General features: G+C 41.2%; 1 protein-coding gene across 1 annotated transcript in view; it reads right to left on the reverse strand.

Moving 5' to 3' along the window:
* The window catches only part of rpp40 (ribonuclease P/MRP 40 subunit), a 45,907-nt gene that overhangs the window by 15,810 nt on the left and 12,827 nt on the right, over positions 1–17,270 (reverse strand). Inside the window, exon 3 of the mRNA XM_060905759.1 lies at positions 17,138–17,203. Coding sequence (XP_060761742.1) covers positions 17,138–17,203 — 66 coding nt within the window. The remainder of the gene's footprint in view (positions 1–17,137; positions 17,204–17,270) is intronic.

Consider the following 17,270-nt stretch of genomic DNA (forward strand, 5'->3'; position numbering starts at 1 on the left):
CTGGACACTGTCACACTTGCTTCTTAAATTTGCAGCAAAACCCAGGAGCCTTCATTACGTTTTCTTTTTTTAAATCTAAAAAGTGCTCTCTTATGTAAAATGCTGCTCAGATACAATTTTTTTCCCTGTTACATTTAATTTTGTGCTGGAAAATGAACGTTTGGAATGCAAATGTTTTTGTACTGACTTAACGCAGAAGTCATGAAATAGAAATCTATAACAAAGTTTGTATGAAAAAAAAAATAGGATGCCTAGGACTTTTACACAGTACTATACATTTTAATACTTTCATACCAGCACCAGTAACACGTTTCAACTTTGGAAAATGTGTTTTTCATAAACATGTGTGAACAGCATTTATGAAATAATTACATAAAATTACTTGATGTATGTATGTGAAAATCTGTGTGAGAAAACCAACATTGAGTAAAATCCATTTTTGGGATGTGCAGATAAACACAAATTTAAGCTACGTTCACACTAATACGTTTTAGTTTTAAAACATCACTTTTGTGATGTTTACACCTGGCATCCACACTACTCCAGAGTTTCTGAGCCCCAAAAACAGACTCTTTTGGAAATGGAAATACTCCTGGACCCGTTTTAGATAGAAAACTCTGGGGTAGCGTTTTCGTGTAGACAGACAAAAACGTAGACATTTGGAAATGATGACACAGACACCCATGTTTGCATCCCAATTGAGTCTCATCTGTCACGACGTATCCTATCACACGACCAGGGCTCGACATTAACTTTTTAATCCACTTGTCCAGTCAGACAAGTAGCAAAAACGGACTGTCACTCACGTGCACTCTGAACAGTGCGTGCCTCTAATGACAAGCACCTGCCCTGGATTAAGCGTAATCAACATGCACATAAACGGACACTGCACACACCGACACGATGCGAAATATTACGTTGTTTATCACCATTACTGAGCCAGTTGTTCTCGTACTGTCTTCCTGGTTATTGGCTCGCGTGTCTGTGTTTTGCTTTCCGATCTTGTCCTGCCCAGTTTAGTCTGTTTGTGCCTCGCTTGACCCTTTTGCCCGTTTATCGTTATTGATTCAGCTTGCCATTTTGGACTACATGCCGGTTTGTTTCTTTTATAATAAAAGACACTCTTCCTACACATACATCCGTCTCCTCTCCGATCAACCTGCGCTTACTGACAGTGGTTAACAAAGTTCATCAAAAAGCAGGTATAGTTATGATAATCATTATGCTTTAATGATTTAAAACATTTCAATAAACTCAAACTTTAACTGTAACAAACAAAAACTATTCAATTCCCCATTATAGTGCATGTGTTGTTCTAAACCATTACCCGATCTGCAGTTTTAAGAGTTAGACTCACTCAAATTCAAAGCTTCTGGAGGAAATAAAAGTTAAATCTTGATCAATTCAGTAAAACATGCAGTATAAACTAATTTAAAAAGTTTTTTTTTTTTGGGGCACTCTGCCATGACACTCCTGGATACACTGAACTGATACTCTAGGTCTGGGAGAGAAGACAAAGCCCACCCACACAAAACACTGATTGGGCTACTTAAAGGGCATATTCTGGACCAATGTCGTTTTTTTTTTTTTATATGAAAGTATGTCCCTTTACACACTCATCCAGAAGGGTAATTTTGCACAAGGCCATCTGTCTACAGCAGAAAAAAATAAAACACATCTGGAAAAATCCCAAGGGAGTCTGGAGCCAGAATCGTGACGTTACATGCGGAAGCGCCAGCAGGCTGCGCGAGCTTTGCACGGTTTCAGTGCACAGCCTGTGTAGACCAAGCGCTCCCATTTCTCTCTCATTGTCCGGTCTTTTGGGAAATGATGAGTACTAATCCCATCAAGATTGGTGTTGCTACACCCTCCTACGATACATCTGTTAACCATTTTAATAATTACATGATAACGTTGAAGAAATTTGCAGAAAACCACCAGGTCGTTTTCTCATAAACAAACCAACGCTGACGTAGGATTCAGAGGGAGGCGTCCCGCACGCGACGTCACGAAAATCAATGTTTCCTGGAAAATCCAAATGCCAAGTTTTTTCAGAGGCGGACCAATTCGCCTCAAATGGCTCGATTTCAACTGAATTTTTCTGGTATTGCGCAAGGTAAAAAAATTGCAGAGAATGCAGAATGTTACAGATATTTGACCAAAGTTTAATATAAAATAGGAGAATTACATTGATCTTGCTCCTGAATTTACCCGTGATATGCACTTTAACAAAACGGAGCAATCAGGATGCGCTCTCTCTCGGTCCGGGAGAGAAGGCATAAAGCCCGCTCACACAGAAAACTATTAGCAAGTTGTCTACTTAGCAAGACAGAGGAATCAACATCAGGGCTAAAAATTAACTTTCCAAAGTTTCACAGCATTTGCATCTGCATTAAAATTGTCAGCCTATACTTCTCTGACCTAGTTTTTGCTACTTGAGCCGATACAGTACAGCAGGCTGGTAGAGTTCTATTAGACTAGAACTAGGTGTTTATGGTTAATATGGTTATAGTTGTGGTGATGGTATCTGGCAGACGCTTTTGTCCAAAGTGACTTACAGTATATAACACTACATTATTAGTAAACCAATACAATTGCTCTACTCTGACAGCTTCCCTTCCAGATGACAGCTGCTGCATGACTTCCTCTTGTTTTTGCTGTAGCTAGGCTCAAACTCAGCCTTTAAGCAAACTCGCCCTCTGTCTGTGAAGATTCTCAATCATCCAGGTCATAGTAAACTGTGGGTGGTAGAAATGGGCAACTGGACTTGCTTGAAGATTCTTGAAAACGTTTCACCTCTCGTCCAAAAGGCTTCCTCAGTTCTGTCTGACTAATAGGGAGTATCAGATATTTATCTTCTCCTGGATCAGAATCAGAATTCTGATGACCAGCTCATCTAAGGTGTCAATCACTACGTTTACATGCACATAGAGAGAATCGAATTTCTGCCGTTGCTCGACTGAAATCGAAGTTCAAAATGCCATGTATACACCTTAATTCGGCTGAAATTGAACCGAACTTGATTTCTCGGAATCGAGCTACACGACCTAGTTTATGCGATTTCTGCCAAGCTACTTTGTGCATGTAAACCCTATCGAGCTACTTGTCGAGCTACTTCCGGAAGTGACGAGACCACAAGCGGGAAACACAACAGCCTCGGTCGGCATGACAACGAATCATGACAACGGCATGAATCTTTTCTTTTTGTGGCATTGTTTGCACTGTTAAAATTTAGCTCACTTACTGTATCACCAAATACATCTGTACAGCTGTTGCATAGTTGTGAATTGTGTACATAAACAAGTCATTGTATTTGTGTGTGTGTATATATATATATATATATATATATATATATATATATATATATATATATCTCCAACATCTGAAGAATGTCAATAAAAACAAAACAATTGAACTTTTTGTGTGTTTAAGACATAAGTTAAATTGTAAGCAAAAAAAAAAAAAATTTTTGTAAGCAAAAAATGGACTTTAGAAAAATATTATTGTGCAAAATAAGTTGTCTTACAAAACAGTGGTCTGCGCCGGACAGTTTGTAGCCATAGTCTGTTAGAGCAAGCCTAACAGCTTGAACACGGAACTGCTAGTGTTGCCAGATTGGGGGTTTTAAGTGCATTTTAGCGGATTTGAACATGTTTTGGGCTGGAAAACGTCAGCAGTATCTGGCAACACTATAGCTCTTCTTCATGACGACAACCGGAAGTGTACCAACACGATGGGGCGTGTAGCGCCACGTGTGGCTCGGGTGCACAATGCACCTTGCACAATAGCCCGATTTCACTTGTGCATGTAGGATTGGATTTCTCTGGCACCCCTGCTGGGACCCTTTGCTCGATTACCAACAGCAGCTCGATTTTGACGTGCATGTAAAACGTACTGATTGAGGCATCATGTTGGTGTGGGTCACTGGAGGCTGTGTGTGAACGGCGAGTCATTAGGGTGATCAAAGGATTGCCCGTTAGGGTGATCAATGGCAATCTGACTCTCTCTGTCCTCCTGTGAGTCACCGACATGATGCCTCAATGACACCTTAGGCTACGTTTACATTAGCCCGTATCTGTCTCGTTTTCTTCGCGGATGCACTGTCCGTTTACATTAAACCACCTGGAAAAGCCGGGAAACGGGAATCCGTCAGCGTCCACGTATTCAATCTAGATCGTATCTGGTCCGGTGCTGTGTAAACATTGAGAATACGCGGATACGCTGTGCTGAGCTCTAGCTGGCGTCCTCATTGGACAACGTCACTGTGACATCCACCTTCCTGATTCGCTGGCGTTGGTCATGTGACGCGACTGCTGAAAAACGGCGCGGACTTCCGCCTTGTATCACCTTTCATTAAAGAGTATAAAAGTATGAAAATACTGCAAATACTGATGCAAATACTGCTCATTGTGTAGTTATGATTGTCTTTAGGCTTGCCATCCTTCCACTTGCAAGTAGTAAGTGATATGCGCTGGGATCACACACACAGCGGCTCAGTCCCGAATCGTGGCTTGTGCACTTCACTCGCGCGCTCTGTGAGCTGCGCAGGGCCGGAGTGCGCACCCTCCAGAGGGCACTCGCTGTTCAGGGCGGAGTGATTTGGAGCGCAGGATGCCTGCGGAGCCGAGCGTATCCGTGTATTGGTGTTGCTGTGTGCACGACTAACGGTTTTAGTGTAAACGCGAATCGTTTTAAGAATGTTAATCTGATGATCCGCTGATTCGACGTAATGTAAACGTAGCCTTAGATGAGCTGGTCATCAGAATTCTGATTCTGATTCAGGAGAGGATAAATATCTGATACTCCCTATTAGTCAGACAGAACTGAGGAAGCCTTTTGGACGAGAGGTGAAATGTTTTCAAGAATCTTCAAGCAAGTCCAGTTGCCCATTTCTACCACCCACAGTAAACTCGCCCTCTCTTTTACACATAATTTTGCCAGTTTTATTACTGTGTAGATAACCGTATGCCTCCATGCTTTTGTAGTTCTTTAGTACAATCGCCATCAACGCCCTCACTAAGAATAAAATAACTGACAATGTCAACGTAGCTGACGTCGGGCCACAACTTCATGTTGTCTATTCGTTTCGCGAGGGGAGATGGATGGGGCACTTTGTATTATCCCTGTCAGAAAATTGGACCCGTGTAACCATCTTTTATTCAATTTTGAGCTTAACTACCTAGCAGTTAGCATTAGCTACAAACATTAACACAGTGGAGTGGAAGAAAGATCCCGGCTTCCACAATGATGCAGCAACGAATCATATAAAGGTCAGAGTTTGGGAAAGTTTTGTGCTGTGTCCGAAATCACTCACTCACTCACTACTCCCTATTTAGGGAATTCTATATAGAGGACTATATAGTGAGCTCATTGGTAAAATGGAAAAAAACAAAACAAAACACACTTTTCGGACACTACTCTGCCGTGCCGTTATTTACGTCATTCCTGTCGCACAATTAAAATATGCCAGATCAGTCAGCTGGTGGGTTTTCAAAATAATAAACATATGCTTATATTTTTGTGATAAATGCCTATTATACTGAGAGTATTTCCCACAAAGTACTTTTGTCTGCTGCATCTTTCAGTTCTTTTAAATCAAGGCTGAATACTTTCTCCTTTTTAGAGATGAAAGCGGAGCAAAGAAAGTCAGACTAAGATTGGGGGGGGGACACGTCCCCTGAAAAAATTTTAATAACACGCAAAACCCTGCATTCTAGTGCATTTTAGTACTTATTTTCACTTAAACAAGTTATAACTTAAGCCTTTTTCTTTCATGTACATTAATGATTAACATGTCAAAAAATATCAAATTTAATTCCCATAGTTAATGAGTAATTTTCAGGAGTGCGTTTAGAAAACGCGGTGATTTTCCTGCTACACAGTTCATTACTTTGGAAAAAAAAAAACAGACAGTTGAAGGTAAACTCAGCAAAATCCCAAAACAGTACTGTTAAAAAGTACCGGTAAAGGTCTGTTAGAGTTTCTAAAGCTTTCAGGTTTCAATGTTGGGGACATTGAGCCTCGTTTATCAATCTTTTAGTAGAGTTGTGCGTTTGCAGAAGCTAAAGTGAACTAAAAATTTCCAATTCATATTTATGCGAGTTGAAGCCAATTGTTTACATTAGTTTGTATTGTCTAAATTTAAACACACCAATGAATACCAAATTTCTCATGTAAATCAGGGGCGTCGCTAGGATTTTTCAAGGGGGTGTCACACACTGACTGGCAGCCTGAGTACATTATGTAACAAAAAAATAATTACCATTGCTAGTTTTAGGTAGCTTAGAAACCGGCTCTTCCATTATTGCTGTTTCTTCCACGTTTTCTTGATGTGTTCTAGAAACGGCACTAAAACTTAGCTTCGAAGCCACAAAATGCAACTTTGATGTAAAAAAAAAAATATATAATAAATTGCTTATCTCTCTTCACGTCGAAAGAAGGAGGAAAGTTTAGCTTGTTTTGACATGGTGAATTATTAACACGAGGAAATACTTGTAATTCGCAACTAAAAAGACTGCAGCTACACTGGCAGCTTGAACATGCTTTCTAGTGTGATTGTGTTGCGCTTGTGCAGAACGGTGTCAGTCCTGCGCGCCTAACGAGCTCCGGCACGTGCACCGTTAACAAAGAACACCTGTCTTTAATCAATGAACTATGTTTGGACTATTTAAGGACTGCACCCATGCAAGGACGATGCGAAGTATTACGCCGCGTCTAACACGAAAAATCCGAAAAATAAATTTCTCCATTCGGGAAACCGGAGATTTTCAAGAGTTTTGTCAAATATCTGGATTTCCGAGGTAAATCCGGAAGACTTTCATCTATATGCAGGGCTCGACATTAACGCTTGTCCGGGACAAGTGATACTTTATGTCAGACAAGTTCATTGTCTCAGTTACTTGTCCGATCGGACAAGTGCCAAAATACGCCGATATTCGGGTTACATATCAAATTTATCAGTTTATTCACATGATTTCCGAAGCATCTCACTCGACATATTGTTTTGATGAATCGCCGGATGTTTCTATTTGGAAAGAGTGATGTGCGCATGCGCAATATTCCACTTGCGAAACCGGCCAATACCGCTTCGTGTATTTGAGCTGAAAAGTAAACGGTCGTTTATGATTGGTTTTAATCGTGTCATACACGTGGATTTGTTGACATTTCTGTTGGTGGGATCATTATTCAACTGTATATTTACGTTATGTGGTAATTTCCAAATCTTTGAATTATTGTTGATGGTGTTCATTATATAGCCGAGCGTGTGCTGGCGGGGAATGTGCGCCTGCACGCGTGTGGATTGACAGGGAGTGAGGAAAGTTATCTATGAAATACCAAGCTGTCAAATGGCTGCTAATTAGGTTACCGGCTGTATTAATTAACTAATTAGTAGTGCTGTCAAAAACATCGCGTTATTAACGCGTTAACTTGACTCAATTTTAACGGCGATAATTTTTTTATCGCGAGATTAACGCTCTGTGACATGCCACGCCCCACACAGCCAGAGTCCTCTGCCCTCCCCCAAAGAGCCATGGTGCTCGGCTTAGGTTTCGTTTTCCCATCGGCGGCTCCAGCCCCACTTTGCAGTGGCTGCGACAAGACGTATTATGCTCTGCAATAACAAAAAAACCAACACATTGGTACAACCAGTGTTCGAACTATGCCGATATTTTCGGGGAGTCCCTTTTTTTTCCCTTGGGGGGTGCTTGCGCTTGTCTCAGAGCGCGGATCTCCATCGCGCGCTCACTTCGGATATGCAAATGCTTCCCGTTACACACGATGGCTATGTCAATAAACATCATTTTGCCAATATTTTAGAGACCCTCCAACATTTCCCAAATCATGTTTTCAAGGGATCTCATGTCTGTTTCAGGGGATCTCGGATCCCCCGAGTACCCCCGTAGTTCGAACGGTGAGCAAGCCCATTCACTTTTTTATGCTGATAAGAGAATTTACAATGGTTTTTCATGTGACAAAAATGTGCGATTAAATTGTGATTAATTGCGAGTTAACTATGACAGTCGCGACATTAATTGCGATTAAATATTTTAATCGCTTGACAGCACTACTAATTAGTAATGGGAGTTTAGGGATTTGAAACATAGGGCTCTATAATTTAGATATAATTATGGATTATTTGAAATGATTAATTATCTTTTTTTGACCATTAAATACCATACAGGAGCCACACTGAATAATTAGACAATTAATCAGTGGAGGATATTCAAAGTTAATAATTTTAAAAATGAAATATATATAAATTTAGCATTGTTATTTGATCTTATTTGCAAACACAATCTTGATTTTTTGCTTCTAACTGAAACTTGCCTGGATCAAGCAAAGAGTGCTACCACCCTTATTGAAGCAGCTCCCCCAAATTTTAATTTCATGAGTGCGACATGGGAAAGGTGGAGGGATCGCAAATATATTCAAAGCCTCTTTTCAATGTAAACAGTCCTCACTTGGTGATTTTACATCCTTTGAACACTTATGTGCACTTGTTACATGCTCTCCTAACATATTGTTATTAACTATTTACAGGCCTCCGAGACATTCAGCCAAAGTTTTTCTGGAAGAGTCTGGTGAACTGTTGTCAGTCATTTGCTTAGAGCTTGACTGTCTAATTATACCTGGGGATTTTAACTTGCATGTAGATAATCCTGAAAACACTTATGCCAGAGAAATGCTTGCACTTACTGACAACTTCAACCTAGTACAACATGTACAGGGGCCGACCCACTCTCGTGGTCATACCCTTGACCTCGTTATCGCAAAGGGTCTCACTGTTTCTACTACTGTTGTTGACCTGGCCTTATCTGATCATTTTTGTGTTTTCTCTGATGTTTCTATGTCCCCTCACATTCAGAACAGCTCAACGACTATGGGTAGGAGAGTCATAAACGACAACACGTGTTCTCTTTGAGCAAGCTCTCTCACGGATCTCAACTAAAATGTCAGACTCTGTAGAAGACTTACTGGAAATTTTTTATTTAAATATGACCCAAATTATGGATGATATTGCTCCATTCAAAATCAAAAGAGTCAATGACAAGCAGAAAGCACCATGGAAGCAATACCCAGCTGTTAAACTGCTAAAGAGAGAATGTAGGAAGACTGAAAGAAAATGGCACAAAATCTAAACTTCACATCCATTATCAAATCCATAAAGAGATGCTTTGTAAATATAATTGGTAAAGCAAGACAGTCTTTCTTCTCCAACATCATCAACAGGAATATGAACAATGCCCGTGTGCTATTTTCAACAGTAGAGAAGCTAACTAATCCCCCACCACAATTAGCACCTGAACTTCTCTCAGTTAATAAATGCAATGAGTTTGCATCCTTCTTCAAAGGTAAAATTGATAAAATATGGCAGAATATTGCTCATAATATACAGTTAGGTCCATATATATTTGGACACTGACACAAATTTTGTTTTTTTTACCCGTTTACTGAAACATTCAGGTTATAGTTATATAATGGACATGGACATACAGTCCAGATTTTCAGCTTTCATTTGAGGGTATCCACATTAAAATAGGATGAAGGGTTTAGGAGTTTCAGCTCCTTAACATGTGCCACCCTGTTTTTAAAGGGACCAAAAGTAATTGGACAACTGACTCAAATGCCGCTTTTCCACTACAAACGTGGCTGAGTCGGGCTGAGCCGTGCCGTGCTGAGTTGGGCTGAGTCGAGCTGAGCGGGGCTGTTGGAGTTGCATTTCGACTACAACCGCGCTGAACCGTGCTGGCTGGAAGTGGGTGGACACATTGGGTGGAGTTAGCGAAAGTGGGTGGACGTCACGTGATGTCGTTAAGCGGCGCAAACAGTGACATCAGTGACCTTTTAAGCGGTAGTCTCACGACCCGGAGAGTAAACAATAAACATGGAGGACATGGAGTCGTTAGTGTTGCTGGTCTTGGTGCTGTGGCTTGTTGTCACCGACAACGCCAACAGATACTGGCAAGAGCGTATAGATGAGGCGAGGCGCATAAGGCTTCAGAAATTCTCGTAATTCGTAATTCTTCTTCTTCCGGGTTTACGGTGTTTACAGATCCCAGCGTGCTCGCGGGGCGTGTGTGGGCATGTGAGGACACTCCTCCTCACCAATCAGTGCACAGGGGAGTGTCTGCTCACGCCCCCAGCCTCACTCAGCTCGGTTTGGCTCGCTTCATCCCCACTCCAAAACCGTGCGAGTTTTGGGTGCTAAGCAGGGCTGAAGCGAGCTGAGTCGTGCTGTTCTGAAGTAGTCGAAACGCGAGCCGTGTCAGGCTGAAGTGAGCTGAAAAAGGGTAGTGGAAAAGGGCCAAAAGGCTATTTCATGGGCTGGTGTGGGCAATTCCTTCGTTATGTCATTCTCAATTAAGCAGATAAAAGGCCTGGAGTTGATTTGAGGTGTGGTGCTTGCATTTGGAAGATTTTGCTGTGAAGAAAACATGCGGTCAAAGGAGCTCTCCATGCAGGTGAAACAAGCCATCCTTAAGCTGCGAAAACAGAAAAAAAAACATCCGAGAAATTGCTACAATATTAGGAGTGGCAAAATCTACAGTTTGGTACATCCTGAGAAAGAAAGCAAGCACTGGTGAACTCATCAATGCAAAAAGACCTGGACGCCCACAGAAGACAACAGTGGTGAATGATCGCAGAATAATTTCCATGGTGAAGAGAAACCCCTTCACAACAGCCAACCAAGTGAACAACACTCTCCAGGAAGTAGGCGTATCAATATCCAAATCTACCATAAAGAGAAGACTGCATGAAAGTAAATACAGAGGGTTCACTGCACGGTGCAAGCCACTCATAAGCCTCAAGAATAAAAAGGCTAGATTGAACTTTGCTAAAAAACATCTAAAAAAAAGCCAGCACAGTTCTGGAAGAACATTCTTTGGACAGATGAAACCAAGATCAACCTCTACTAGAATGATGGAAAGAAAAAAAGTATGGCGAAGGCATGGTACAGCTCATGATCCAAAGCATACCACATCATCTGTAAAACATGGCGGAGGCAGTGTGATGGCTTGGGCATGCATGGCTGCCAGTGGCACTGGGTCACTAGTGTTTATTGATGATGTGACACAGGACAGAAGCAGCCGGATGAATTCTGAGGTATTCAGAGACATACTGTGTGCTCAAATCCAGCCAAACTGATTGGTCGGCGTTTCATAATACGGATGGACAATGACCCAAAACATAAAGCCAAAGCAACCCAGGAGTTTATTAAAGCAAAGAAGTGGAATATTCTTGAATGGCCAAGTCAGTCACCTGATCTCAACCCAATTGAGCATGCATTTCACTTGTTAAAGACTAAACTTCAGACAGAAAGGCCCACAAACAGCAACTGAAAACCGCTGCAGTAAAGGCCTGGCAGAGCATTAAAAAGGAGGAAACACAGCGTCTGGTGAGGTCCATGAGTTCAAGACTTCAGGCAGTCATTGCCATCAAAGGGTTTTCAACCAAGTATTAGAAATGAACATTTTATTTACAATTATTTAATTTGTCCAATTACTTTTGAACCCCTGAAATGAAGGGATTGTGTTTAAAAAATGCTTTAGTTCCTCACATTTTTATGGAATCATTTTGCTCAACCCACTGAATTAAAGCTAAAAGTCTGAACTTCAACTGCATCTGAATTGTTTTGTTCAAAATTCATTGTCGTAATGTACAGAACCAAAATTAGAAAAAATGTCTTGTCCAAATATTTATGGACCTAACTGTATCTCAGTTGCAAATAACTGAAAAGCTGCAATCACAAGTGACACAGAGAGACAATTTCAACACAATGTCAGAATTTTGTTTGATTGATTACGAGACTCTTGAAAAAACTGTACAAAATCTCAGTTCCTCAACATCTGAATTGGACATTCTGCCCACCAACTTTAAGTCTGTTCTTCACCTCATAATTACAGATGTGCTTCAGATCATAAATACATCCCTAGAGACTGGCATTTTTCCTGTGTCCCTGAAAAAAGCCATTGTAAAGCCCCTACTTAAAAAGAATAATCTGGATGTTTCAGTATTGAACAACTACAGGCCAATATCAAATTTACCATTCATCGGGAAAATCCTTGAAAAAATTGTCTTCAATCAATTAACTGCCTTCTTGATATCAAACAGCTGTTTTGATAACTTTCAGTCAGGATTTTATGCCAATCACAGCACTGAAACAGTGCTGATTAAAGTTATAAATGACATGCGTCTTAATACTGATGCAGGCAAAACATCGGTCCTGGTGTTACTGGACCTCAGTGCAGCTTTTGATACTGTTGATCACAACATACTGCTATATCGACTTGAACACTGGGTTGGGTTGACTGGTAAAGTTATCAATTGGTTAAAATCATACTTAAAAGATAGAAGCTTCTTTGTTACCATGGGAAATTGTACCTCAACATCAATGTCCTTGACCTGTGGTGTCCCCCAGGGGTCGATCCTTGGACCATTACTATTCAACCTTTATATGCTCCCATTTGGACAAATTATCAATAACAACTCAATTTTGTATCACTGCTATGCAGATGACACCCAAATTTATTTTGCTCCATCACCTAATGATTATGCCCCCCTTGAATGTCTCTACCAGTGTATCGACCAAATCAACAACTGGATGTCACAAAATTTTCTTCAGCTGAACACAGATAAAACAGGAGTAATTCTATTTGGGAAAAAACATGAAAGACTCAGGATTACCACTATTCTTGACACAAAGGGGATTAAAACAAAAGATATGGTTAAAAATCTTGGTGTTTTCATTGACAGCGAGCTAAACTTTGACAGTCACATGAAAGCAATCACTAAATTGGCATTTTATCACCTAAAAAACATTCCCAAACTAAGAGGACTTATGTCAAAAAATGATCTGGAAAAACTTGTACATGCCTTCATCTCTCGTAGGGTTGACTACTGCAATGGCCTTTTCACAGGCCTGCCAAAAAAGACCATCAAACGACTTCAGGTGATTCAAAATGCAGCGGCTAGGGTTCTCACACGAACAAAAAGAACAGAGCACATTACTCCAATTCTAAGGTCCCTTCACTGGCTTCCAGTAAGCTACAGAATTGACTTTAAAGTATTGCTGCTGGTGTACAAATCTCTAAATGGTACAGGGCCCAATTACCTCTCTGATATGTTGCAGCGGCCTAACCCAATCAGATCTACCAGAACGCAGCAGCAAAATTTACTGGTAAAACCTGTTGTTAAAACAAAGTGTGGTGAAGCAGCTTTTAGCTACTATGCAGTACAGCTATGGAACCAACTCCCAGAGGACATCAAAAATGCTCCTGCTGTTGGCAGCTTCAAATCTAGATTAAAGACCAGGCTGTTTTCAGATGCTTTCTGCTGATAAATGTCATTATTTTTACGTTTTAAACTTTACTTAACTTTTACAGTCTTTGCATGTTTTAAACTTTACTTAACTTTTATTCCATTTTATTCTGCTGTTTTTTTACTGAACTTTTACTTCATTTTATTACTTTATTTCTACTATTGTTTAATTTTCATATTTTTATTTCTCTCTTCTTCCCCCTTTATTTTATGTAATTTTATTTTCTATTGTTTACTGTTTTGCCTTTACCTCTGTAAAGCACATTGAACTGACACTGTGTATGAAATGTGCTATATAAATAAACTTGCCTTGCCTTTCTCCTGTCCAAACTAGTGATATCTCATCAAGTCATAAATTTTATGACAATGTTTACTTTTTGTGATATTTGTTACTGAACTGCAGAGTACTGATCTGTGTAGATATAATGGTTAGTGTTTCTGGAGCTCATAGTATAGTTATTTTTGTTCTTAAAAATGTTCATAATTTCTACTCTATTGGAATATATTGCTTCTGAACTTCAGCATAATAATTGGTGAATTATGGTACCAATCAGTCTGTTTTACTACACTTTTGAACTTTTGCCTCAGTATATCAGGTATTGATTACTTTTGATTCATAGATATTATGCATATGGTGTGAATTCGGAAACAAATGCCATAAAGATTGTTGGGTTACAAATAGTTTGTGTTTTTTTTTTCTCAAATATTTCTTCGGACAAGTCAACTTCACATTTGGACAAGTAAATTTCCTTTCAACTTGCCCGACAGGACAAGTGGTTTCAAAAGTTAATGCAGAGCCCTGATAATTTTGCCGCTGCCTTTTATTAAATCAGATTTGAGGCTTTTGATTTATTCCTTACTCTGCACTGCAACTTTTCTTGGTCTTATTCCATTTTAGCTTATTTTCCAGTCTCTTACTATTTTTAAATGTACTTGAATGTCTGTTTATAATGTGTTTCTTCTACCATCCATTCACCCCAACACACTACAAGATTATTGCCATTTTCGCACCACAACTTATAAATTTGTCTCGTGCCCGTTGTCATGAGAAAAAAAAAAACAAAAAAAACTATTGCTATACTCAGTCTAAAATACTTAGTCTTTATGAAATAGCTTTTTTTTTTTCAGCGCGACAGCAATGCATGATACTATCTATTGCTTGGTTAGTGACCATCGGTTGTACACTACTTTTTAGGATGCATTGTGGGATACTGTGGGTCCACTATATATGGTGTAATAATTCTCACTATACATTCGGACAGCACTACAAAATGGTGAACTCACTATAGAGTCCACTATTGCCGCTTTTCCACTACCAACGTGGCTGAGTCGGGCTGAGCCGTGCCGTGCTGAGTCGAGCTGAGCGGGGCTGTTGGAGTTGCATTTCGACTACAACCGCGCTGAACCGTGCTGGCTGGAAGTGGGTGGATACATTGGGTGGAGTTAGCGAAAGTGGGTGGACGTCAGGTGATGTCGTTAAGCGGCGCAAACAGTGACATCAGTGATCTTTTAAGCGGTAGTCTCACCACCCGGAGAGTAAACAATAAACATGGAGGACATGGTATCGTTAGTGTTGCTGGTCTTGGTGCTGTGGCTTGTTGTCACCGACAACGCCAACAGATACTGGCAAGAGCGTATAGATGAGGCGAGGCGCATAAGGCTTCATAATTCTCGTAATTCACCTTCTTCCGGGTTTACGGTGTTTACAGATCCCAGCATGCTCGCGGGGCGTGTGTGGGCATGTGAGGACACTCCTCCTCACCAATCAGTGCACAGGGGAGTGTCTCCTCACGCCCCTAGCCTCACTCAGCTACGTTTGGCTCGCTTCAGCCTCACTCCAAAACCGTGCGAGTTTTGGGGGCTAAGCAGGGCTGAAGCGAGCCGAGTCGTGCTGTTCTGAGATAGTCGAAACGCGAGCCGTGTCGGGCTGAAGTGAGCTGAAGCGAGCTGAAGTGAGCTGAAAAAGGGTAGTGGAAAAGGGCCATAAATAGAGTGTGATTTCGGACACAGCAGTGGATATGGTGGAGTGATCTGAAAACTCATGAACTTTAGAACTAAACTTTTACTAGAATTCACAAATTTAGAGTTGAGGAAAGGAAAGCAAAGAAAATAAAAGGTCCTCCAAGAAAGGAACATTTTATTTAAATTTTACTGTAATTTTTTTCATATTTCTCAAATCGTAGTTGCCCTTTGGGTGACCAAACATCAACTTTTAGTCGCCACTGGGAACCGTGCGACTGCCAAGTTTCAACCCTGCAGCATGCGCTCGCACGCTCTCTGAGGGAGCCGCTATCAATACGTGGGAGACTCCCGGAACTTTCGGAGAGATGGGAATAATTCAACTTATCCTGTCAGACAAGCAGATGCAGATTTGACTTGTCCGGACCGAACATTTCGTTGTCCCGTCCAGTCGGACTACCGCTAATGTCAAGCCCTGATGACGCTTTTCCAGAAGAAAACAAATGGCATCAGCTGTTAATACCAGCACTATGTACGTAAATGGTCATGTGAGCTGTGTTTTCAGACATGTTAGTATGGACGGAGCTTATTTCTGAAACAAAGCTAAAATGCTCATCTGGACGGAGATCCATTTTATTTTAAAACTGTTTTAATATTAAACATATTAGTGTGAACGTAGGCTTAAGGCCAATTTATGCTGACAACGCAGTCCTCGCAGATAGCGTCTGCGTACCCCCCCACCTTCGCAGACGTTCTGCGTGCACCTCCCAAAAATTGTGACCACCGCAGAAGCCTCGCAGACAGCGTCGCAGACAAGAGGGCTCTGATTGGTCCACTCTACACGCACTTCCGCTTCCCTACTTTCCCGGTTTGGTTTGTTTTCACGACCGCCATTTTTAAAAACACGAGCGAAGATGGAGCAGCACGAAGAGCGGTTGATCGAGGAAGTGAGGAAGTACGTACATCTATACGACTCCAGTTCTAGTCATTATAAGTAACCGGAGGATAAACACTCCACTAACCACACCCACCAACTACTCCTAGCGATTTCGCGACTTCGCGCCCCCTTGCGTTGTGGCGGTGAATAACATCGCGCATGCCTATTACTCCCCGCTCAACGATAAATTACAACTGTCTGTGAAAAGCTATCTGCGAAAGCCTTGTCGCAAGAGCATGCAGAGGCCCTTAGTGAGCTCATCCCTCATTTGCTTATTTTATTAGAAAACTGCAATACAAAATTCTTTGCATGACTGTAATTCAGGGGGCGGCACGGTGGTGTAGTGGTTAGCGCTGTCGCCTCACAGCAAGAAGGTCCTGGGTTCGAGCCCCGTGGCCGGCGAGGGCCTTTCTGTGTGGAGTTTGCATGTTCTCCCCGTGTCCGCGTGGGTTTCCTCCGGGTGCTCCGGTTTCCCCCACAGTCCAAAGACATGCAGGTTAGGTTAACTGGTGACTCTAAATTGACCGTAGGTGTGAATGTGAGTGTGAATGGTTGTCTGTGTCTATGTGTCAGCCCTGTGATGACCTGGCGACTTGTCCAGGGTGTACCCCGCCTTTCACCCGTAGTCAGCTGGGATAGGCTCCAGCTTGCCTGCGACCCTGTAGAAGGATAAAGTGGCTAGAGATAATGAGATGAGACTGTAATTCATTCAAATGTTAAACCCACCTACATACAATAACTGTTAGAGACCTAATCTTGATAAAAATCTACTAACTGTAGCTAATGCACCTTTAAATCACTTAAAAAAGTAGCTTGAGTGAGTGATTTCAATTGGCACTCCAGTAAATCTTAAAATACCATCCTGATTTTTTCTAAGTACTTTCGAAACAATGGCTAGATATGTTTTTAAATCATACTTACTGCTCAAAAACGCAATAACATTGTCTTCATCAAGTCGGGTTTTGTAGGACAGCGCATAAAAACTGCCTGTGAAAATAGAATGAAAAACATTCAGGAGGGAAGCAGAACGGAATAAACAACAAACATTGTGGGA

This window comes from Neoarius graeffei, chromosome 23 (genome assembly GCF_027579695.1).
Source record: "Neoarius graeffei isolate fNeoGra1 chromosome 23, fNeoGra1.pri, whole genome shotgun sequence".
NCBI classification, from domain to species: domain Eukaryota; kingdom Metazoa; phylum Chordata; class Actinopteri; order Siluriformes; family Ariidae; genus Neoarius; species Neoarius graeffei.